Source organism: Chenopodium quinoa, unplaced genomic scaffold, assembly GCF_001683475.1.
Source record: "Chenopodium quinoa cultivar QQ74 unplaced genomic scaffold, ASM168347v1, whole genome shotgun sequence".
In the NCBI taxonomy this organism is placed as follows: Eukaryota; Viridiplantae; Streptophyta; class Magnoliopsida; order Caryophyllales; family Amaranthaceae; genus Chenopodium; species Chenopodium quinoa.
Genome location: NW_018742309.1, coordinates 4,806,744 through 4,831,302, shown reverse-complemented (window position 1 = coordinate 4,831,302; position 24,559 = coordinate 4,806,744). Strand labels below are relative to the sequence as shown.

At 36.9% G+C, this 24,559-nt stretch overlaps 1 protein-coding gene across 2 annotated transcripts in view; it reads left to right on the top strand.

The window, feature by feature from the left end:
• LOC110688415 (uncharacterized protein YacP-like) overlaps positions 1-22,529 on the top strand; it is a 28,277-nt gene extending 5,748 nt beyond the window's left edge. For both annotated transcript variants that reach the window (XM_021865167.1, XM_021865157.1), the window contains 7 exons: positions 55-215; positions 559-628; positions 3,681-3,735; positions 5,302-5,385; positions 14,293-14,331; positions 22,025-22,071; positions 22,223-22,529. In XM_021865167.1, the coding sequence (XP_021720859.1) occupies positions 55-215; positions 559-628; positions 3,681-3,735; positions 5,302-5,385; positions 14,293-14,331; positions 22,025-22,071; positions 22,223-22,325 (559 nt within the window). In that variant the 3' untranslated portion in view covers positions 22,326-22,529. The remainder of the gene's footprint in view (positions 1-54; positions 216-558; positions 629-3,680; positions 3,736-5,301; positions 5,386-14,292; positions 14,332-22,024; positions 22,072-22,222) is intronic.
• Positions 22,530-24,559: the final 2,030 nt, after the last annotated feature.

The window sequence follows — 24,559 nt, the reverse complement described above, 5'->3', positions numbered from 1 at the left end:
AGTTTTGCTTCTCAGCTTTTGATGAAGATATTTCTGTTCAACAATTTAATGCAGTACAAATCAGATTGTTGACTGTGCTGCCCCTGTCTTGCTTGTTGATGGTTATAATGTTTGTGGCTATTGGGTGAAGTTGAAGAAGCATTTCAGTAGTGGACGACTTGATATAGCCCGGCAAAAGTTAATTGATGAACTTGTCCAGTTCAGCTTGGTAAGAGGTTTGTGCTTTGCTTCTCAGATTTTGCAATTTACTGACTAAAGATTTCTGCATAACAATAACAATATATAGTCACATAGTTAAGGATTGTAAATCAACAAATTAAATGGAAATTAGCTCTAAAATGTTCCTTAATGTTATACATGGAATTTTGGGTATCTAAAGAAGAAAGCCTATCCACTAGCTATCCATTGAACATGTGAAAATCTTTAGCATTTGCTTGTGTGTGTGTGTTTATCAACTTGTGTATACTAGTTTGAAATGGCATGGCTTGCTTTGGTTGTAACTTTGCTGTTAACTCTTTAGCGCCACTACTTATATCGTAATTTTTAAAATTTTGACAGAAGTAAAGGTGGTGACTGTATTTGATGCTATGATGTCTGGACTACCTACTCACAAGGAGACTTTTGCCGGGTATGCTCCTCTAAAGCTCAAGTGACTTTCTCTATGCTTTTTAGTTTGTTGTGGTTATCTAATCGTTGGTAATTCTGAGATATTGGCTTTTTTCAAGCATCAATAATGACAAAAAAAAAAAAAAAAAAAAAGTTGTTATAAGCCTGGAATCATACCCTTAAGCTGAAAGAGCTGACAAATATGATATCAGATTAATTGAAATGTATCCCATTCAAAAAAAGAAAAAAAAAAGATTAATTGAAATGTATGAATGACAGCTTTGTGCTAAGGAAAAAAGTACAGCAAGAAAGTCACCAGTTGTGTTGTCTGTAGTATTCTTGATGCTGCTGCTGCTGAGTTCTTTAGCAGTGGCTATTCATGATCAACAATTAGTGCTTACTTGAGTGCACTAATATATAATTATCGTCTATATTTTTATCTGTTCCATTTGACTTGTCACGCATGTTAATGCACAGCTTTAACCATTCATATTTTAAATTATTTATTTGTAAAAATTATAAAAGTTGATATTTTGGAAGTACACATCTTTTAATTTAATAGTAAAAAAATATGGTCAAAATTGTTTGTATTTTAATTTATGCTTTCCTTTAGTTTCAACTTTACTCTATCTCCTTCCCTTAAGAAATTGATTAAAGTTTTATTTTTTAATGTGATCATTCTCATGTGATTGTGATACTTCTCTAGTTCCGTTGCTAACCAACTTTACTAATGTAGCCTCCTTTTTTTTTTTTTTTTTTTTTTTGTAAAATTAGAGTGGGGGTTTGTGCTGAAAGTTTATATGACCAGCAAAGGCAGTAGACTAATTAATTTTTTCACTTGATCCCACATGAAATATAATATTAACATAAGAGGGCTAATGGTGGTGCAAAAAATACTACCAATACCCTTTATAGTTCATAGTCTTATTGTAAGCCTTCATGATGCTTCTGAACCTCTTGGGAATATTTGTGAAAAACTACTTAATATAACACTCTTTTGAAATTGCTACCTTGATAACTTATTTTACTAGAATATAACTACCTAATATCAAATATGATGGATTTTATGCAATTGTTCTAGTGGGGGCTATACCAATGTTTTACACATCCTTTGAACCCTAATTACCATTAATTACACCCCAATAATTAATTAATCCCCAAATTGAAGTCTGAGAACCATAAACTGTGTGATAGACTAAGAGTAATGACTGATTATACAAAATAAACAAGAGGAAAATGTAATTATTCACCTAAAAACTAAAATTTAACTCGAAAACCATAACTAATAACTTGAAAACCATTATTTAACATACTAATTACCAAAAATATTAGCTATAAACATATGCCATAACTAATAAGTTGAACACCATGAGTATTAACTTGAAAACCAAAACTAGTCACCAAAAACACAACTAACCTGAATAGGCGAATACCATAACTAATAACTCGAAAACGATAACTGATGACTTTTAAACAATTACTAAATATAAAAAATTATAATTTATAACTAAACCGAAATACCATAACTAATAACTCAAAAGCGTATATAATAACTTAAAAGCCATAGCTATTACTAAAAATCATAACTAATTACCAAAAATCAAAACTATACCCAATCCTATAAGTTATAACTAATAAATCGAAAACCATAACTAACTAATCACCAAAAATCATAATTGTAATACATGTAGATTTTAGGTACTCTAATCGAAATTTTATGTATCACATACATAACAATGAACAAGGATCACATGCATATACATAGTATGGAACTACAAATTACATAATAGTTAAAGATTACAACCTTTGATGCGTGATTTCCTGGCTTTGTTCTTCCTTCTACGCGGAGATTTAGATCCCTAACAAATATTCCACAAGCGTGTGTTAAATCTCCATTAATGCTAGTTGGAACAGAATAACTTGATGTTCATTAAAATGGAGAATGTAACTGACTATTTAAGAGAGATGGAAAGGGAAAGTTATACGTTCTCTCTCTGTCCACTTCCCGACCATTGGCAAGGATGAGTATATTGCCATGGAAGTCACCTCACATGTCCGACCAAAAGCCCCAACATTTTATTTCTGTTGCTTATGAATAAATGAGCCAATTTATAGATAGGGTTTATATAACTATTGCTATCTGAGTGCATACCGCCACGTCAGAGCTAGATTTCGTTCCTCAGTCGTGTCGTGTACTAGTAACAAAGAGTCTTTAGTTTGACCCAATAATTCCTAATCTATGTAACAAAGACCAAAACTAATAACCAGACACCATAACTATTGACCTAAAATTTTTAACTATTGTCCTGAATGCCATAACTAATTCTAAAACTGTTATTCCAAAGAGTCTTTTGTTTGACCTAATAGAACTAGCAGCCCTTCATCTACAAATTCATCTACCAAATGGATGTTGAGAAACTCGCCCACCTTTGCCAAGCCAGCGAATCTTATCTCTCCTCTAATACCCTCATGCTGAAGAAGCTTACTGGCAACAACTAATGTATCACAGCTCAATGTATCAGATTGAAGCTAGATGATGATGTATATACACTAGGTTGCTGGAAAAGAATTCCATTGGCACTACTGAAGGTGCAACCATCGCCTGTGTCCTCTTCTTGCCAGGCACTTGACATTTCCCGTAAAGCCTAGGTTCTATGTTGAGGATGTGTTCTCCAGGGAGTGTCACGAAGATTTTTTTTTGGGTTTGTCCCCTGATTATAAAAGAATGGTTGCAATATATATATTTTTTTTTGGGGGGTGGGGGAAGGAGAAGGTTATAGGTCAAATGCATTTTTCTGGAATGGGATGCTCATGATTTATTATGGAATAAAATAACTGTTAGTGTCCTTATGGCTAGGTTCTCAAAAGTTATTTAAAACACTGTGTCCTCCTGTTGTATCTCTCTCTTTGTCATCATCACTTTTCAGTTTTGAAGGCATCTTCTCCTTCTACGTTGTATCCTTCTTTAATTTGATTCTTTTTTTGTTCTTGATTAGACAAAAGAGTAATCTGTTAGTTCATGTGTTCTATGTTCATTTTGCAATTTTTACAATTGTTTAATTTTTATTTTGCAGGGTGGACATAGTTTTCTCTGGGGATTCTTGTGCTGATTCATGGATAGAAAAGGAGGTACATGAATTGTTTTGCATACTCTATTTTCTATAGCATTTAAGAAAATTTCGAAGATTATAATTGACCTGAACGTTCCTAATCCTCCTGGTTGAATTCCTGTTCTTCCTCTTTCTCTGCTGGTTTTTTTTCCTCTACTTTTCTGTATACAACAAACTAACCTGTGCTCAAAAGAGAAGTCAAGTTAGAATCGGATCTTGTGGGCTAAACATTAGATAATCACTTCCTGATCACAAAAGACAGAACCCAGTTAATCTGAACAGATTTGAAAATTTCTAAAGTTACTCATATACACAGTCCTATCTATGTAGCACTCTATCAATTATCATTTCAACAAACCACTAATCCCAAGTAATATCATCTATCATTTGTGATACATCATAATATCAGCTTCTTCTAGTATACTTCCTCTGTTCCAAATTAGTTCAAAGGTTTCTTTTGGCACACATTAAGGTGATGTGAGAGTGAAAGGAAAAAGACAAAGTATGTTTATTCTATCGTGCCTTTACCTTTACGCACTTACCTTCATAACGGCTAATCTGTTTGACAAGTTAACAGAACAACCAGTTGTAACCACACCCATTGTCATTTATTCCTTAGCCACCCCAACCTTCTTCTTCACCTTAAAACCTTCTCTCCTCTCCCTTTCCAAACTAACAACTCAACCATTCTCTTCCTCATCTTCGTTACGACCCAACACTGCCCTCCTTACCATCATATTAGGTTGCGATTTCCTGACTCCCCTTTTGAAAAATCTCCATAAAAGCCGAAGGAGGGAGATATGGTAGGAAAAGGGCGGCAATTCCGTTAGGGTTCCAAATTTGGTTCTGGAACATGGCCTAGATTCACTTGTCAGAAACTTTGCTGGTGAAAAAGATATGAACTCTCACATGCAATTTTGCACTTTGCATCTTTCGAGATTCTATCCATTAGAAAAGGATGCTTGTTTTTGGTGGAGAGAGGGAAAGAAAGGGCCAAACCATGAAAGGTGGAAGCACGGGGGGAGAGAGAAAGAGAGAGAGAGAGAGAGAGAGAGAGAGAGAGAGATGAGGTGAGATTTATATTCTAGGTAAGTGTTAGATTGAATCAAAGGATTCATCAATTCATTATTTAAGGGTTTAAGCGATTGAAGAGGTAAAGGGTTTAAGCGATTGAAGAGGTAAAACTATTGTGAAGAAGATGAAGCTGATGTTGAGGATGATGGTGGAGTGAGAAAATTAAAGGATTGATATGATATAGTGAAAGGAGATAGAAGAGGGGTAAGAAAAATTAGTGAGGGTAGAATTGACATATTTTCATGTATACCTTACCAAAATTAAAACGTGTTAGTTAAGAAGAAACTTCCCACAAAGGAATATTTGCCTACTAATCTAGACTGGGGAAGTACATCTTAATTATCTTTTTGAATATACCGAGTAAGAATTAGCACTTGTTATCAAACTAGCACTTGTTTATCTTTTTGCTCTAACTTTAATGTCTATTTGATTTAGTTCGGTTATGCTGCTTGGAATTGTTACTTGTGCTTAGCATAATTTTCCATTTTGTGTCTTTCCTATTTGAAACCAGGTTGTGGCGTTAAAGGAAGATGGTTGTCCAAAGGTTTGGGTAGTGACATCTGATCATGCCCAACAACATGCAGCTCATGGAGCGGTATGTAATCTTCTAAGTCTAATTTATAAGCAATGAGTGGGAAAATGTGAGGAATGATGAGGGAAGTTCATTGGAAAAGGTTTCTCTTATTCTCAAAGATTCTCCGGTCATCCCTATCCCATCCCTATCCCTTGTAGAACGTGAAGGCTTGAACTATATATGTAGAAAGAAAGTAGATGATACCTGAATGGAAAATTTCTAGACACTTGGGATATTCTAATTAAAGCACCTTGAAATTCCTTGCACTTAGTTTTTATCAATATCTACCAAATGGACAAATAAAACACTAATTATTTCCTAGGATATTTTAGAAAATAACACCACAAAAATCACACAAATTCGATTATAACACCACAAATTTTAAAACTTTTATTATAACACCACCCGAAAAACCCAAAAATTGATTTTACCACCACTTAACTTTGCCATCCAAAAATCCGTTAGTGAGCCCCATATTGTACACGTGTCAATTATTTATTGGATAATAAAATGGAAAAAAAAAAGAAAAAACCCTAAAATCTTAACCCACCCACCACAGGCGCCAATTCCCATCGTCGTCACCCCAACCCAACCCCCACCGCCGTCACCCAATCTCAATCGACCTCCCTCGACCGACGAAACCAGCCAGCGGACCACCCTCAACCGTTGAAACCAGCCAACCGTACCCCAACCTCAGCCCCGATTTGGGTGAGGGTGAGGGTGAGGGTGAGGGTGAGGGTGAGGGTGAGGGTGAGGGTGAGGGTGAGGGTGAGGGTGAGGGTGAGGGTGAGGGTGAGGGTGAGGGTGAGGGTGAGGGTGAGGGTGAGGGTGAGGGTGAGGGTGAGGGTGAGGGTGAGGGGAATAGGGCGGTTTGTGGGTTTGGGTATGGGTGTTGGATGGGAAATCGGCGGTTCGGCGACGGTTTTGGGTAGAGGAGTTCGGCGACGGTGGTGGGGGTGATGTTGCTGTTTCGGTTGGTTTAGGTTGGGGTTACGGTGGTTCTGGGGTTTCGGCTGGTTTAGGTTGAGGTTAAGGTGGTTCGGCGACGGTTTCGGAAGTTTGGGGGTTGGGTATGGGTGACGGCGGTGGGAACCCACCGGCGGTGGTGGCTGGGTTAGCATTTTAAGGTTTTTTTTATTATTATTTTTTTAATCCAATAGATGATTGACACGTGTACCGTGTGGGACCCACTTAACGGTTGTTTTGGATGGCAAATTTAAGTGGTGGTGAAACCAATTTTTTGTGGTGTTATAATCAAATTTTGGGTCTTTTTTGTGGTGTTATTTACTAAAATATCCTATTAGGAAGATTTTTGTGTTTTGCCACTTCATATTGATTTTAACATGCCATATTTAAGGCATCAAGATACATAGTTCAAGGCCTTATACGCCAACCAATGACCAAGCAGAGGCTACATATTCTACAAAAAGAGCACCAAAGTCTTTGTCGGGTTGATCTCCCCAAATGCCAAATATAGTATTTCCCCTGCTCCCTAAACGTTGCAACATGTTGAGTTTTATGCTTCCCATCACACAACTTTAACTATTATCATCTAGAATTTTCAATAAGTAAAAATTTTAAAAAGTTGATGTATTAGAGTATAAATTGAGATGAATCTAACTGGTCACGCAAACTATGTTTTCTTAAAATATAATTCACAATTGATGGTCTAAGAGAGTGGGTGAATAGTGTAAAGTCCATCTACAATACAAGGGGATTGGAGGAAGTAGTAAGTAAGAAAGGAAAACAAATGAAAAATAAAGCAAAATTATAGGAGTGTAATAAGTGGAAGCAAGACCGTTTTAGAATGCTATTCATTTTAGCCTATCTATTTTAGTAGTGAAGCTTTCTTATTTATATTGAAAAGTTTTTATAAAAATGATGAGAGGGGAAGATGAAAAACAAAAGAAACGTAAGAAACTATATTTTATTATGGAGTAATTGGTGTAGAACAAACATATTATTAGGTGGTGAGGGGTTGATTAAGATTACTAGTATCATTATTAAGGGTACCAATTGTAGTCGCCCTAAACACATTGTACCTGACAAGTTTTGGTGTTTTATGTTTGTACATCAATATTATTAAGGTTTTTGTCCTTGGAGGTTCGAACGGTGGTTTGTATCTTATCGTTGCAAAGGGGTTTTCCCGTAAATATTTAATGTTACTTTTCGTATTTTGTTGTTAAATTTATTTCCATACATTGGATTGGGTGTTAAGAGGATGAGATTCCGACGAAGGTATAAAGTAACTAGTAATGGAACTCGTAAAGATAATATGAAAAAGGTTCACTAAAATTTCATGTTGTGGAAGATTATTGTTGAAGACAATTAGCATAAAATAATTTGGATGTATGTGTGGAGAAGGAAAGCCGACAAGTTGGAGTGGGCAACGTAAAAGATGTAGTATGATATCTTAGGTTAGATGGATTTGAAGGTCTTGTTAAAGAGGTGGCCATGTTAGAGAAGTAGCAAGGAATATATACTTCCAAGTGTCTAACCATTCGTCGGTGGGAGTTGTGCAAGCTGAAAATGGAATATTGTATAAGTTTACAAAACCACAACTCCCAGCAGTGTGTTATTGCAAGATGCCAATGAGAAAATTCTAGATGGGAGTTGTGCGAGCATGCCCTATTGTTATTGGCTTCATCACCGAAATTCTAGATGTCTATTATGCTCTGGGAAAGGAGAATAGGAGAAAATTACATTCAATGAAGCAACCATAGTTGTGAGGGAAAAATGTGCTACATGATAACATAAATAGATGTTGTGGAGGGTTTTGAAAGAGCGAGAGAAAATGGAGAAACTATGACCCAAAATATAGATTAAAATCTTTGCCAAGAGATTATAGCTCTTTAGAGTGTCAATTATTGTTGTAAGAAGGGCCACATGCAATGTAATGGCCCAAAACTAAGAAAACTTAAAGAATTTAAAAGAGAAGGAAATTTAGCAAGGTGAAAGTGAACAACGAAGGTGATTTCTCCAATGTAGTTAATGGTGATGATTTTTATATGACTTAAATTGATAACAAGAATATGATTCCATGTAAGTGGATGTTAGATTTGGTTGCCTCAATTCATGTGTGTCGTGACAAAACAATTTTTGATCCCTTTCAATAATAAGGTGATTTTGGGTACATAAACACGGGTAATGACCTGTTGAAGACATGGGAAATATGCAAATGAGGTTCTATAATGGTGTTGTTCAAACCTTCCACAATGTGAGATATGTACCTGGGGATGTCACTGGGGATGGTTCTCGGTTTGGCGGGTGGTGGGGCGGGGATGGGGATAAAAACCATACCCGCCATGGGTGATGAGGCAGGGGTGGATTTTAGGTTGTACCCGCCCCATCTCCGCCTCGCCCCACTTTGTACCCGCCCTATCCCCACCTCATACCCACATCTAGATATCGTTAAAAACAAAACTATATACTTTTATTCTATTTTATAAAATAATTACATGAAATATAAATATTAATTATAATACTTTGTAATACACTAATATTATAAACAAAAAAGTGTGTAATATTAAGAATGATTCTTTTATTATATTGTAATCCATATTAATTATGTAAGATTGTGTATTTGAGAGGCGGAGATTAAGCGGGTCTTGGGTGGGGATTAGGCGGGTCTTTGGTGGGGATTAGGTGGGGGTGGATATCGAAGTGGGTGGGGCGGGGATGGTTTTGGAATTGTACCCACCGGGGAGAGGATGAAGATGAATTTTGGACCCGCCGCGGGGATGGGGATGAAAATGTTAGGTGGGGATGGGGATGGGAAAACCAACATCCGCCCCGACCTACCCCACCCCATTGACATCCCTATATGTACCCAATGCACGTGCTAATTTGTTAACATCGGGAAAGTTGACAAATCAATCAATCAATCAAAGCCTTAATTCCATATGTGGGGGGCTACATGAACCAAATTTGATTATTCCGTGTAGTCATTGACATAAATGTTCCTCCTCCATCCCTTACGATCCAATGCTTCATCCTCATGCAAATTCATATACTTCATATCTTTCCTAACTCCTTCCAACCAAATCATTTTCGGTCTCCCTCTCCCTCGTTCAAACCCTCCATGGTCCCAGTCTTCCACCCTTAGAATCGGTGCACCCTCGGGTCTCCGTCTTACATGTCCAAACCAACGCAGGTGATTTTCCCTTAATTTATCTGTAATGCCTGCCACACCTACTTTCTTGCGAATAACCTCATTTCTGATTTTATCTCTTAGAGTGTTCCCACACATGCACCTTAACATACGTATTTCAGTAACCTCCATCTCTTTAATGTGCTCTTTCTTAGAAGCCCAACATTCTGTACCATAACACTGACCTTATGACTGTAGAATTTTCCCTTCAACTCTAAGGGAATGTTTCGGTCACACAACACTCTCGTGGCCGCTCTCCATTTAAGCCACCCCGACTTAATCCTATGGGCCACGTCTTGATCAATGTCACCATTCTTCTAGATGATCGACCCAAGATACTTCAAACATTCACTCATGGTCAAATCCTTTCCATCCAAACCCACCACTTCATTACTTGTCCCCCTATGAGTACCAAAGCGACGTACCAAATATCCAGTCTTACTCCGACTTAGCTTAAACCCTCTAAATTACAACCTTTGCCTCCATTGCTCTAACTTGGCATTAACCCCATCTCTAGTCTCATCCACCAAAAACGATATCATCCGCGAACATGTACCATGGAACCTCATCTTGGATTAGTCTATTTACTTCATCTAGAACCGTTGCAAAAAGAAAAGGGCTTAATGTCGACCTTTGATGCAATCCAATTGTAATAGGGAAATCTTTTGTCAACTTTCCGCATGTCCTCTCATTTGTTGACACATCCCGATACATATCCTTAACCAAATCCACATACCTTCGTGGGATACCTTTCTTTAATATTGCCCACCAAAGTACCTCTCTTGGCACCTTATCATATGCCTTCTCTAAATCAATAAAGACCATATGAAGATCCTTCTTCTTTACCCTATAAAACTCCATCATTTGTCTTATCAAATGAATTGCTTCCATAGTAGATCTCCTAGGCATAAAATTGGTTATCCGAAACCTATTTCAATCACTCTTTCCCACAACTTCATAGTGTGGCTCATAAACTTGATCCCTCGATAGTTAGAACAATCTTGTGCATCTCCTATGTTTTTATAGACCGGACGAAGGCACTCTTCCTCCAATCTTGCGGGATCCTTGTAGCCCTCCATATCTTGTTGAAAAGATCTGTTAACCAATCAATACCAATCTTACCCAAACACCTCCACACCTCTATCGGTACACCATCGGGGCTAACCGTCTTCTTAGGCTTCATCTTCTTGAGTGCAATCTCCACCTCTACTCTCCTAATTCGCCGCACATACTCCATGTTGACTTCTTCATCACTCACGGAGGTATCTCATGTCACTAACTTCATTACTTCCATTAAACAATTCATCGAAGTACCCCTACCCCTTCCACCTTGATGTCCTACGAACATAAGTACCAATCTGGAAGACGGTGTAAAGTGTATCATGTTAATATATTAGTTTACAAAGGAGGAAAACAGACAATAATATATGTTATGTGGATGGGTATGCCGTTGAAGAGCATAAAGTGTGGATCGAATGAAGCGAAATTATGTAGTGATTTGGGTTGAGAGAGTTATTTAGTGGGTTAATCTCCTCAAATACCAAATGTAGTACTTTGTATTGAATAATAAAGGAAAATGAATGAAAGAGTATTGAGAAATTATAGGAGTATAATATGTGGAAGCAAGAAAGTTTGGAAATGTAATTCAGTTTAGCCATCTATCTTAGTTGTGTAACTTTCTTATCTATATAAAAAAGTTCATGTTATAAGATTGGAGAAAAAGAAAAAAAAAAAAAAAGAAACCTAAAGAAGTGTATGTTATTGTGAGTGTGCAATTGGTGTGAGATAATATTGGTTGTTTAGGGTATCATTATTAAGGGTATGAATTGAGTCGTCTTAAAACACATCATACCTAATGTTAGTTGTGGTGTTCTCCATTTGTATTTGAAAATATTATTAGTGAACTTTTCACCTTAGTGATTTGAAGGGAGCGTGTTTTTTCTCATTTTGTCGAGGAAGGGTTTTCCATGAAAAATATGTTGGGTTATTTTTCGAACTTTTACTTTATTTTCTTTCCAATATTGTCTTTATTTGTTGTTCCATTTTAATAATCTTTTGTCTTCCTTACCTCTAAGAGAAACTTTGAGTGGAATCTGAAAGAAGTTATAGAGAAACTTTGAAATACATGGATAACTGTTAAAATAACTCGCATAAGAGATTAGAGCTCTAAATTGATCCTTGCTATCGTGGACTATGTAACCCCGAGAGCTTTTAGATATATAAGCATATGTGTAAAGACTAAACTTGTCCAAATTCTTAAAAAAGAAGCAAAGTAGAATCGCAAGGAAGAAGAACCTACTACCCATTTACCCATATACCCGTAACAGCTCACATGAATTCACATGTCCACTATCGATGTGAAGATAATAGTGTTCAAGGGCATTCCATAATCTTTACCCATTTTACCTTATATTTGTCCCATCCCTTTAATTAATTTCATAATATTTCGAACTAAGGTAGAATAGGGGACATATAATCCCATAATCTTTACCATTTGACCTTTTATTTTCCTATCCTTGTGGTTAATTTCCATAATTTATTTATCTATTTATTTCTTACCTCTAAACTTGGTGTTGTTCAATCTTGTAGTTTGTAGCATGACTAGTAATAACTACGCTGAAATGGATAATTGGTGCAGTTTGATTTAGGAAAAATTAGTTTCAATAACCCCGAGCTCTATTCTTTTAATAATCCCAACTTTTGATTATTTTAGAATAGTCCCAACTTTAAGATGCGTTTTCTTTCAATATGCCGTGATGAAAGGGTTAAATTTAATTTTCAAAAATAACTTTGCCACGTGTCGAATGCTAATTGGTCCAAAAAAAACAATATAAAAAAACCAAGCACTAACCACCGTAACCCCACCCCCTTCCTCCCAGCCCCACAGGAAACCACCTCCCTCTCTCCCCATCCCCACCGAAAACCACCCCCTTCCGCTGAAACCACCACAACCCCAGCCCCTGCCCCAAAAATAACCAACTTACCACAAACCACTAGCAGCCCCACCCCTGAAACCACCATTTCAACCCTCCCTTCCCCCGAAACCAGCACAACCCCACCCCTTGCTCCCAAAATCACCAACTTACCCCTTCCTCCCGCTGAAATCATCGCAACACCACCCCCCTTTCCCTAAAGCCACTACACCCAAACCTAGGGTCGTTTTCCAAAATTACCACACCCGAACCTAGCTTTTCAAGGGGGTTTCAGGTGGGGCTAAGGTAGAGGATTCGGTTTCCCGGTGGGGGGGGGGGAGAGGGTGGTTTCGGGTGTGGGGCTGTGAAGGGGTGGGTGCTTGCTGTTGGGCTGGGGAGGGGGTTGGTGTCGGCGGTGGGGTTGGTTTCAATTTTTAATTTTTACATTTATTTTTAAATATTTTAATTTTAAATTTTTTTTTAGGACTAATCATGTGTTGATACGTGTCTAGGTAACCTGGTATAACAGGTTGTTGACCACTTATTAACCTGTTGGGCCTAATAGAAAAAAACACATCCTAAAGTTCCAGGATAATCGAAAGTTGAGATTACTAAAATAAATTAGCCCAAAGTTGGGGTTATTAAAACTAATTTTTCCTTTGATTTATCTATCATCTTTATCCTTCCTTTGGGTAAAGGTTACATTTAATGCTGAATGGTTTGCACATATCTTACGTTGTTGATTTATCACTCTTTTATGGGAGGTTGGAGTTGGGAAGACATGGATAAGAAATTTCATTATAGTGAGAGATCAATATCCATTGTCATTGTCCTTTTGTCAAATTCTTAAAGAATGTTCTAATCCTCTCAATTGGTGAGAATCATGAGATGCGTTAGGTGATTCATGCAAGGAAAACTCTAGCAAGGTTCTTTGAGTTAGGATTAAACCTTTTTGTTAGATTTTGATGAAAAGTAGTACACTTATTAATCATTTAATGATGAACCTAATAAGAACATTAATATACCTTTGTAGCATGCCTTCCCATGCCCATTTGATCTTAAAAACTTATATAGATATAAGAAAGGATATAGAAAAACAGAATACACTTGTCGTAGGAATAGAACCCACTACCTAGTGTAGTGTACCAAAGTAGACACTAAAGGGCTAGAGACCAACTCAGCTAAGAATACTTTGTGTAATAGCTGATGACTGAAATTTCTGGGCATGGGGCGGGCCGTGGCCAGGGTAGGCCCTCCCCTGGATCCGTCTTTGCATACAATCGAACAGTGAGGAGCTAATGCAGCCCGTGACCTTTAGGCTGGCTTATGGTGATGTGATAATGCGGCCTTGCTACAAGCTTCGTCCATTTTGCTTATTGTTGGTTTGTTCTTTGCTTCTGTGCATAAGATCAGTTTATGTTAAGCTGCAGGCCCAATTACATTAAGCATGCTAATTGATAGTTATTTCTGGCTAAACATACCAATAGCTTAATTACAATTTTCAATTGTTATCTATTTCCGATCCTATAAAATATCATTTGAAGTAATACACATTGTTTGAAGGATATACTTTCAACCATTTTTCCTCATGAGATTTCTCAATACAACAATTTCATTCAAGGACTATGGCTGGTTCAGTTAATCTTAAGAAGTTTGAAGTTTAGGCAGAAGCTAACGAGCGGAGTAGCAAGTCCAGGGAAGATCAGATGTGAACTATTGTACCCTTAGCAGGAAAACCTTGTGTTCTTTTTCAAAAGTTGGTCAATTTAAGGAATAACACACATTTGTTTATGCATGCATGTATTTGAGAAAGAATTATATTATCTTTCATCTATAATAATTAATGTTGATTTCACATATTTTCAGGGAGCTTTTGTTTGGAGCAGCAAGGCACTGGTTACTGAGGTTTGCTGACAAACTGATATTTATAACATTATTTTCTCTTGTTTTCTCCATGTTATTTATCTACATCTTGTGAAATGTTAAATGCTACGACATCTATGTTGCTACCTCCTCACCCCCCATTCATGTAACCTCAATCCATTAATCCCCACATCCAATTCATCATCGCCATCTTCACCCCCCACTGCATGACTCCTGTGCCCTCCCCTAACTTTTTTTGCATTTGGCACATTAAATTACATTCTTCCTCCTCCACAACTTGATGGCAACAAAATTTCAAAATAATGCAGCCACTGACCTCCTTGGTTGGATCAAGGCTACCGTGTTGCTTTGGATTGTGTTCATTGGTTGCTTGGGAAGGTGTTGGAACATTTCTCTCAAATTTTGTAGGTGGTTTTGTAAAATGTTTTGGGAAATATGGTCGTGGGATGGGGTTGGTGTTAGAGTTAAAGTTAATAAAATTTGTATCTTGATGTAAAACTAAGAACGTAACTTTAAACAATGCAAACTTTTCTTATCTAGTGTACAACTGAGCACAATTTCCTTTTTTAATATCCTAAACCTAAAATATTAAACATGCTTTAACAATTCTGTTGTATTTTCAAAGGTGATGCTTTCTCTGTTTTTTTAAGACATTTCTCTTTAGACATTTAATGGGTAGAAGTGAAATTACAATTCACCCTTTTATGGGAGTGCTAAGAAGTAGAAGAGGGACAATATGATTATTATAATTTGATAGAGCTGTAACGATTTGGGTTGTAAAATTAGTTACAGATTCTGTTACTAGTGGAGAGTTTGTTATTAGTGGGAGAGTTTGTTACAAATTCTGTTGGTGGGCAAGTTAGTTAGCCAGCTGTAATTGAAGAATAGAGCTAGTGGATCGGTGACGTGGAATTCCACTTACAATTGTATAAATGCTGTAATAAACCTGTGAAAGTCGACATTCAATACAACAATTTATTTCTGTCTTCTTTCTAATCTCTTCTCTATTTCTCTCTCTTCTTTCTCTCTCTATAACTAGAGTTTTCCATTGGAGAAGCTTCGAGCTTCCTCCCTTATCATTGGTATCAGAGCCTTCCTTGCTGTTTTCCTTCAGTAAGAGATTCTGGCGTCTCCACCTGTAACAAGGAGAGTCACTGAATGGAAGCTCAGCTCAAGAATCTGGAAAAGAGAATTGATGATCAGAATTCCAAAATCGATCAAAAATTCGAAGAAATGCTGAAATTAATGCAGACGATTCAAGCTGAGAAGGTTACGATTGCTTCGTCTTCGCCTTCGGAACCTTCTTCTCCTTCTTCTTCGTTCAACAGCTTGAACAGGTCCAATCCTACTAGGACCTTAGGTATGAACCCTAAATTGGAATTTCCTAAATTCAATGGTAGTAATCCTAGAATTTGGGTCAAGAAATGCTGCAAATACTTCAATTTATGCAAAATTGCTGATGATCAAAAAGTTGATTTAGCTTCCTTAAACATGACTGACAAAGCTGAGAGTTGGGTGATGAACTATTTGTCTAGGAGAGCTGTAGTTGTGGATTGGAATGATTTTGTTGCTGACTTGTATGCTAGATTTAAGGATAGTTCTGGAATTGATGTAGTTGAGCAGTTTAATAGATTGCAGCAACTTAGTTCAATTGAGGATTACATAGATGAATGAGAATCTGAGGTCTGTTATGTTGATGAATAGCCATGTTTTGCCTGATTCATATGTTTTGGAGAGTTTCATTAGTGGCTTAAGACCTGCTGTTAAACCCTTTGTTAAAGCCTTTAAGCCTAGATTGCAAGAAGAATCACTCACTTCTGCTTCACTGCATTTTAAACAAAACAAATACTCTTTTAACCCTAAACCTTTAACTCCAAATACATTACCACCCTTACTACCCACTCCACAGTCCAAACCATTTTCTTCTTCTACAACCCACACCTCACAAAACACAAGAAACTATAAACACATTCCAGCAGATGTGAGACAGGAAAAAATAGCTAAAGGGTTGTGTTACTATTGTGATCAACTTTTTACTAGAGAACATAAGTGCCAGTTTAGGAAACCTCAACTATTTACAGTTGAAATTCTTGGAACTTGGGATTCAGATGTGAAGACTTACAGCCTGTTAATGAAGCCGATTTTGAACCACAGATTTCAGTTCATGCTTTGGCTGGAAATCAGTCTTTTCAGACCATGAGGGTGAAGGTTAGAGTACAAGGCAAAGATTTGCACATCTTAATAGACTCTGGTAGTACTCATAACTTTGTGGATGTAAATGTTGCCACCAAGTTAGGCTGCAAGTTGAGTCAGATTCCATTCCAAGCGAATTCAGTAGCTGATGGGAACCACATTCCATGTTAGCAAATGTGTAAAGGGTTTACTTGGGAAATGCAGGGTCATGAATTTGATGCAAATGTTTTGTTAATTCCCTTAGGGAGCTGTGATATGGTATTGGGTATTCAATGGTTTAGGCTTCTGGGACCTGTTCACTGGGATTTCCAGAAATTAAGGATGGAGTTTGATTTGCATAATGAGCATTTTGTTCTTAAAGGGATGCCATCTAGGAAGCTGGTTGTAATAGAAGGAAGCCCTACAGGGAAGGTGTGTTGGATTCTGCTGTATAACTCTGTCTTATACAGGTTATGGATCAGGGAAGTATGACAATGCAGATGGAGCAGAATACTTCGCTTTGAAACAGCAGTATCAAGTGGTCTTTGAGGAACCTAAAGACTTACCTCCTGAGAGGGGAGTTTTTGACAATTCTATTCCCTTAATGCCAGGGAGTACATCGGTCAACATTAGACCTTACAGATACCCTCTGAAGCAAAGAGAAATAATTGAACAGCTTGTGCAAGGGGAATTATTCAGAATAGTTCAAGCCCTTTTGCTTCACCTGTGGTTCTAGTGGGGAAGAAAGATGGGACTTGGAGGCTTTGTGTTGACTATAGAAAGTTAAACAACAGAACTGTGAAGAATAAGTTTCCTATTCCAGTAATAGATGAGCTTATTGATGAGCTGGCTGGAGCTTCTGTGTTTAGTGAGTTGGATTTGAGGGCAGGCTATCACCAGATATTCTTTTTTCAAAACAGCCTTCAAAACTCACACAGGAAATTATGAATTTTTAGTTATGCCTTTTGGTTTGACTAATGCTCCTGCTTCTTTTCAGGGTTGGATGAATCATGTATTCAGACCACTTCTTAGGAAGTGTGTATTGGTTTTCTTTGATGATATTCTTGTCTACAGCAAGTCTTTACAGGACCATTGGCAACATCTAGTTGAAGTTTTTGATTTGATGAAGAAGAACAGCATGTTTGCCAAGGAAAGTAAATGCATTTTTGCCACATCAAGAGTAGAGTACTTGGGACATTTTATCACTCAAAATGGGGTGAAACTGATCCTAAGAAGGTTGCTCCTATCAGTAGTTGGCCAGTGCCTTCTAATGTCAAGGAGCTCAAAGGCTATTATAGGAAGTTTGTTAAATGTTATGCCCTTTTGAGCAAACCTCTGACTGCTCAGTTGAAAAAGATGGTTTTAGTTGGAATGAGCAAGCTTAGTTTGCTTTTGAGTCTTTAAAGACTGCTTTGGTGACTGCTTCAGTTTTAGCAATCCCAAATTTTGATAAGCAATTTGTGTTGGAGACTGATGCTGCAAAGATTGGGATTGGGGCAGTATTAATGGAAGAAGGTCACCCTTTGGCTTTCATTAGCAGAGCTCTTGGTCCAAAATGACAGAAATTGTCAGTTTATGACAAGGAACTGTTAGCAATTGTTTTTGCAGTTCAGAAATGGGAGCAGTATTTGGTGGGAGCTCACTTCATAATCAAAACTGACGAGAAAAGTTTGAGGTGGCTACTGCAGCAAAAGATTTCAACACCATTTCAGCAATTCTGGTTGTCCAAGTTAATGGGGTTTGACTATGAGATCCCGTGTAGATGTGGGAAAGAGAATGTTGCTGCAGATGCTTTGTCTTGGGTGCAAGGAGCTGAAATTTTGTTCATGGCAATTTCTGTGGTAGATTCAAACTTAGCTACTTTGATTTCTGACAGTTACCAGTTGGATGACAATTATAAAGCTTTCATTCAGCAACTGCAGAACCAAGTTCTAGTGGCTGGTTTTAATGGGAAAACAATTTGCTCAGAAGAAAAGGGAAGATTGTGGTGGGACCTGAATTACAGCTATGAATAAGATATTCTCTTGGCATCATGAATCTCCTGAGAGTGGGCATGGGGGCAGAGAATTAACTCTTAAGAGGGTTAAAAAGATGTTTTATTGGAAGGGACTTACTAGAGATGTCAGTCAGTTTGTGAGTGACAAACTGCACTGCATGCCAAGCTGCCAAGTATGATACTGCAGCTTATCCAGGTCATTTACAACCTTTACCCATTCCCGAGGAGGTTTGGATGGACATTTCTATGGATTTCATTACTGGACTTCCAAAGTCAGCTGGAAAAGAAGTGATTTTTGTGGTGGTTGATAGGTTTAGCAAGTATACTCATTTCATGGCTCTTGCTCACCCTTTTACATCAATACAAGTGGCTCAAAGTTACTTGGGTAATGTGTTTAAGTTGCATGGATGGCCTAGGTCAATTGTGAGTGATAGAGACCCCATCTTCCTGAGTCAGTTCTAGAAAGGATTGTTTTCCTTACATGGGACTGAGTTCCTACTGTCAACTGCTTATCACCCCAGGACACAGACAGAAGTAGTGAATAGGTGTCTTGAAGCTTATTTGAGGTGCATGACAGGAGAGCAACCTCAAGAATGGCAAAAGTGGTGCCCTTAGCAGAATGGTGGTATAACACCCACTACCACTCTGCATTATAGCTTACTCCTTATAAGGTTGTATATAATCAACCCCCACCACTCCATTTACCATATCTGGCAGGAGAAGTTAGAAATGATGAAGTGGACAGAAGCTTACAGAGAAGAGAAATGATGATATCTGAGCTTAAGTTGGCAGACATAGGTCTGAGAGAAGTTTTCAAGTTGGAGATTGGGTCCGGTTGAAGTTACAAGCATACAGATAGCAAACTGTGCAAAGGGGTAATTAAAAGCTTTCTCATAAGTATTTTGGCCCCTTTCAAGTTTTGGCGTTGATTGGGAAGGTGGCATACAAGTTGAAAGATTCATGACACATTTCATGTTTCTCAGCTCAAACAGTTTCGTGGGCAACTGCCTTTGGTGGCTCACATTCCTACTATGTTTCAAGTGCATATTGTAGGATCTAATGAAATTCGACCAACTGCTGTTTTGGGCAAGGTGGTTAAGTTTCAGAATAAAGCACAAGTGCAGTACCTTGTTCATTGGGAGGGTTTTCCTACTTATGAAGCAACTTGGGAGCCTGCTGAGTCGTTTGAACAGCGTTATCCAGATTTTCCTGTGTTTTAGACTTGAGGACAAGTCTTTTAAAGGGGGAGAGCTATGATAGAGCTGTAACGATTTGGGTTGTAAAATTAGTTACAGATTGTGTTATTAGTGGGAGAGTTTGTTACAAATTATGTTAGTGGGCAAGTTAGTTAGCCAGCTTGAAGAATAGAGCTAGTGGAGCGGTGACGTGGAATTCCACTTACAACTGTATAAATGCTGTAATAAACCTGTGAAAGTCAACATTCAATACAACTATTCATTTCTGTCTTCTTCCTAATCTCTTCTCTATTTCTCTCTCTTCTTTCTCTCTCTATAACAAGAGTCCGCCATTGGAGAAGCTTCGAGCTTCCTCCCTTATCATAATTGTTAAACAAACCTTTTAATTACAAGGCAATGATTTTATATATAGCTTACAAAATTCAAAGGTGTTACCTTTTTAACACATCCTTATAAACATAAATATTGTATTTATAAAAGAGGATTGTGAAAACATGGTAATAGTTTTTTGTATAGCTTAATTAGCATTAGCAAATTAAAAAAAAAAAAAAAAATCTATTTCGTGGACAATTTATGTTCTTATAACTATCCATGGAAAGAGCTTGATGAAATATTGCACCTCATGAATTGGTGAAAAGCTGAAGGTTAAACATCTGTGAGTTGAGGAAGAAATAAAAATTCAATGAGGCTAATAGTGCGTATTAATTGAATGAAAGGCATACTACACAATATGAAGCATGCAATTTTAAGCTTGCAGTCGTTAAAATATATTCTCTTAAAAAAAAAAAACAAGTTTGAGTAGAGATGTAAATATGTAATCTTTAATAGAGGTGGTTTTTGGAAATGGGAATGGGATTATTAATTAAAAGAAAAAGAAGTGGTTGGACTTCTTAATTTTAATCGCTGGGTTAAAGTAAATTCAAAATAAATATCAATTGTTATGGTTACTTAGTCTAGCTTTTGTTAGCTATAAACTTGGAAGTGGAGGGAAGGTAAACTGGTAAAGGGATCCCAAAAAAGTTTCATCTATGAGATTCGTCCTCCCAAAAAAGTTTCATCTAAGGTTATGAGATAAGTTCCTAATTAGATGCATCTTGGTAAATAAGTGGTTGGGCTTAAAAAAAAAAATGATATTTAAGCTATTGGTAAGAGCTCCATAAATACCGTACCAAATGTACCCACTTTGGCTTCAAAAGTAGTACCAACTCATGTTATGAAGGATTAGCCTCATCTTTGAACACACCCATCTTGCTTGTTAAGAGTTGGTTGGACTTAAATATCATAATATATTAAACTTGTAGATACAAGTTCCACAAAAACGCAACCAACACTCATTTACTAGGTGATAAATGTGTCCACTGTCTTAGAATTAGTATTAAATAATATTATGAAGTATCAGCCTTTGTTCAAAAAAATAAAAGTATCAGCCTCATCTTTAAATACACCCACACATCTATGGTGATCTGATAGAAATGAAGTTGACAAAGTCGATTTATTTTGCCTATGTGCTAATCATGAACTCATCAACTTTGAGGAACCCATTGGAGATGCTAGGAAAGAGTAGAGTTATTTGATGAGGAAAAACGATACATATAGAAGGCATAAGGGCTACATGAGCAAATTAGGTTTACACATTTATAAAATGGGGTGTGGACGTGTGGTGATGTTAGGATTGATTGATACAAGCAAGATTTGTAGCAAAATATCTGTACTAATGTAATAAAAAGTATTCCTAAATAAGTTTAGACGACACGTGGATATCTTCCTTTGTAATTCACATACAATTGAAAATATAGAACATACATGTTTTGTGCAAGACTTTACCTAAAGTCTCAAGTTTGTATATTAAATTCATAACCACTAAACCATGCAATATCTGATTAATTTTTCAAGGGTATTGCCTTGTCTTAAAACCTTGTTACATGTAAATTCAAGGTGCTAATTATGAATAAGTCTTTGTAATTCCATATTGTGAGAATGTTGAATTCTGAGGGAGCATGCCATCATTGGAAGATATGAACTTAACATTATATATGTCTTCCTAAATAGCTTTTTAAAGTATCTTTACCAATCATCAAACAGATTGGACCCCAGAAACAACAAAAACTCAGTCACCAATCTTTCTTGCTTTTTTCTCTTTGTAATGGGCTTTTCTTTGATCTTCCAACACTGTTTAACCAAAAAATCTGGTTTCTGATAGTTGAGAATTAATTTTGTTTTCCATCAATCAAAATGGGCTAGATATCATCTATTTTCCAATCTTTTTTATTTTAAATTTTATTATTTACGTATGTATATAGATGACATGGTTTCATTATTGTCTCACTTTAGAATCTGCTATGGTTTGCAGATAAAGGCTTCAAAGAAGGAGATGGAGACAATGCTTCAAGAGCAGAGGTGTGTCATTTATGTAAAATGTGATGTTACAGCTGTGCAAAAATACCTTAAAAGCAGCTTGAAATTCTAGTAGACTTGATCGTTTGTCATGCTTGCATACTTGTTTTTCCCTATCATAGATGTACAATCTCATTCCAAAGTTAATTTTCAGATCGACTTCCATGCAAGGGAAATTGCTAAAACACAACCTGGACACAGAAGTTGTAGATGCTTTGAAGGACCTTAAGATGAAGTTGTCCCAAAATGGGTCATAACAGCCTGAAAGATTAAAGTTGGTGTTGCTGTAAGTAATTTCTTTGGTGCATGCTTTAATTTTTGTACATTGTTTGCAAGGATGATATAAAAATCTTAACAGTTCTTCAGTTACTTCATGTAGAGTCATAAACAAAACAATATGATAGGTATATGAGTAGTTGAGTACCAATGAACTTGATTTAAACACAACCCTTGCGGCACCACTTTGCACTCTCCCACATCATTTGATGTATTTTATAAACTAAGTTCAAGTAATATCATTTATTTCTTCTAATTAACCAAGATCTAATTAGGCCTAATTTGGGTTGATCTGGTCCAATCGTGTGTAAATATAAAGGTGATAATCAGGGCTAATAAGGTCTATTAAGTTGATTTCAGAAAAGTATCGTTGAGCAGAATGCTTAATAATTATTTCATCTCAAATCAAATTAAGTCACTAGATTGTCTTGTAGAACACTTTTCTACCCTTTCATGTAAATGATTATAAAGGAATGGAGATGAAAAAAGAATTAGTGTTGTACTGCAGATCGTTAGTTGCATATCAGCATAGTTTCTTGGGTTTTTTTTTTTTGTTTTTTGATGGTCGACAAATTTCTTGAATTTAGATACTGCCACTATCTTTCAGGCGCTTGTAGAAATTAGATTCCCGCCTTTATCTAGTATAACCCTCACATGTCAACCTCACTGTTTGTCATTAAAGGTTCTTCAATCTTCAGCTTTCAAATAATAGAATCCTTTTCTAAAAACATTGCTTGAATTTTTATTTTTAAAAGAAATACCCTTTCCTTCCATACACCCACACCCCCCCCCCCCCGCGATTATCTCCCTCTCTCCACCATCTCCAGTCCCCCCAGAAATACCCTCTTACCTGTGTTGACCGCAGCAGACGATTGAGTGAATGAGGGATAGGAAGGATATAAATGGGGTGGTAATGCCTTAGGTTTTTGCGGTATTTCTTTAAAGGGCTAGCTTCAAATCTTAATTGTACTCCCTCCATCCCCAATTAAAAATTTTATTTGCCTTTACACACATTTTTAGGAAGGTATAAAATGATAACATAGTGGGATTTGGTTGATTAAAGGTAAATTTAAAAAAAAAAAAAAAAAAAAAAAACCGAAACGTAATGGGGTTTGGTAGATTAAAAGTGTGTATAACGAATAAGATAGTGGGATTTAGTTGATTAAAAGTGAACAAAGAATGTAAGCCCAAAACAGGAGATAAATATACTTGAAATTTTTTGTGTTTTTCCTGTTTGTAACAATGATCTTGGAGACCAAAACCGAAGGATCAATTATCTAATGGCTATCTAATAGACAGCCAAATTAGGAATAAATGCACATCGGTACAATCTGTGACAAAATCATAATTACATACACAAATTCCAAAAACAAATCACAGACTGCAGCATGCGCCACGAGCCTGGCCTGACCAGCAATCCAGCATGCAGGTGTATCGTGTATGTTCCATACATCCCACTAGTCATTACCATTTAGAAGCTAGTATAATACTCCCACTCTTGAGTTTTAACTTTGAAACTTCCAACAGGCTAGTGCAGTAGTGGTGGCTCTAGAACCTATTTAAACTTGGGTGGTTTTGTAGATGGCTTCCTACTTCTCCCTTCCTTTTTCCCTTCAACAGCTAACATAAAGATTGGATTCTTACTAAAGTGTAAAATCGTATCAAATAAGCATAAGAAGAGCTCTATTACCTAACCGATTATCTATGCTATTTTCTCTATCTAATCCAAACAGAGAATTCTTCCCTTTTCTCTTCCAACGGTAAAAAACCCTGTACTTGGAACGTCAGAAATAGAAAGAAAAGCCTCAAAATCCTGAGTTTCATACACAGTAACAGGAACTCCATTAATTATATCTTCAGTAGCCAAAATAGTATTGAAATCCCCCACCCAAGGGGAGAGAGTAACTGCCACATTCAAAAAATCCCTCCATAGAGCTCTCCTAGTCTCAATTGTATGCAGTCCATAAACAACAGTGAGATGAATAGAATTGCTCCTTTGCTTATCAACGACCAAGAGTATGGATTCAGGCTTCGAGAGCCATGATGGAATCATGGAAGAGAGTTGGCCGCGGTTGATTCTGACATAATTATTGTACACATTTAATTATTAAAATAGGTTTTCATTTTCGAAAGCTGAAAACAGAGCTAAATTCTGCAAAAATATCAACAACTAACTTTTTCGTTAACTTATGTATCATTTTTTGAGTTGGGGTTA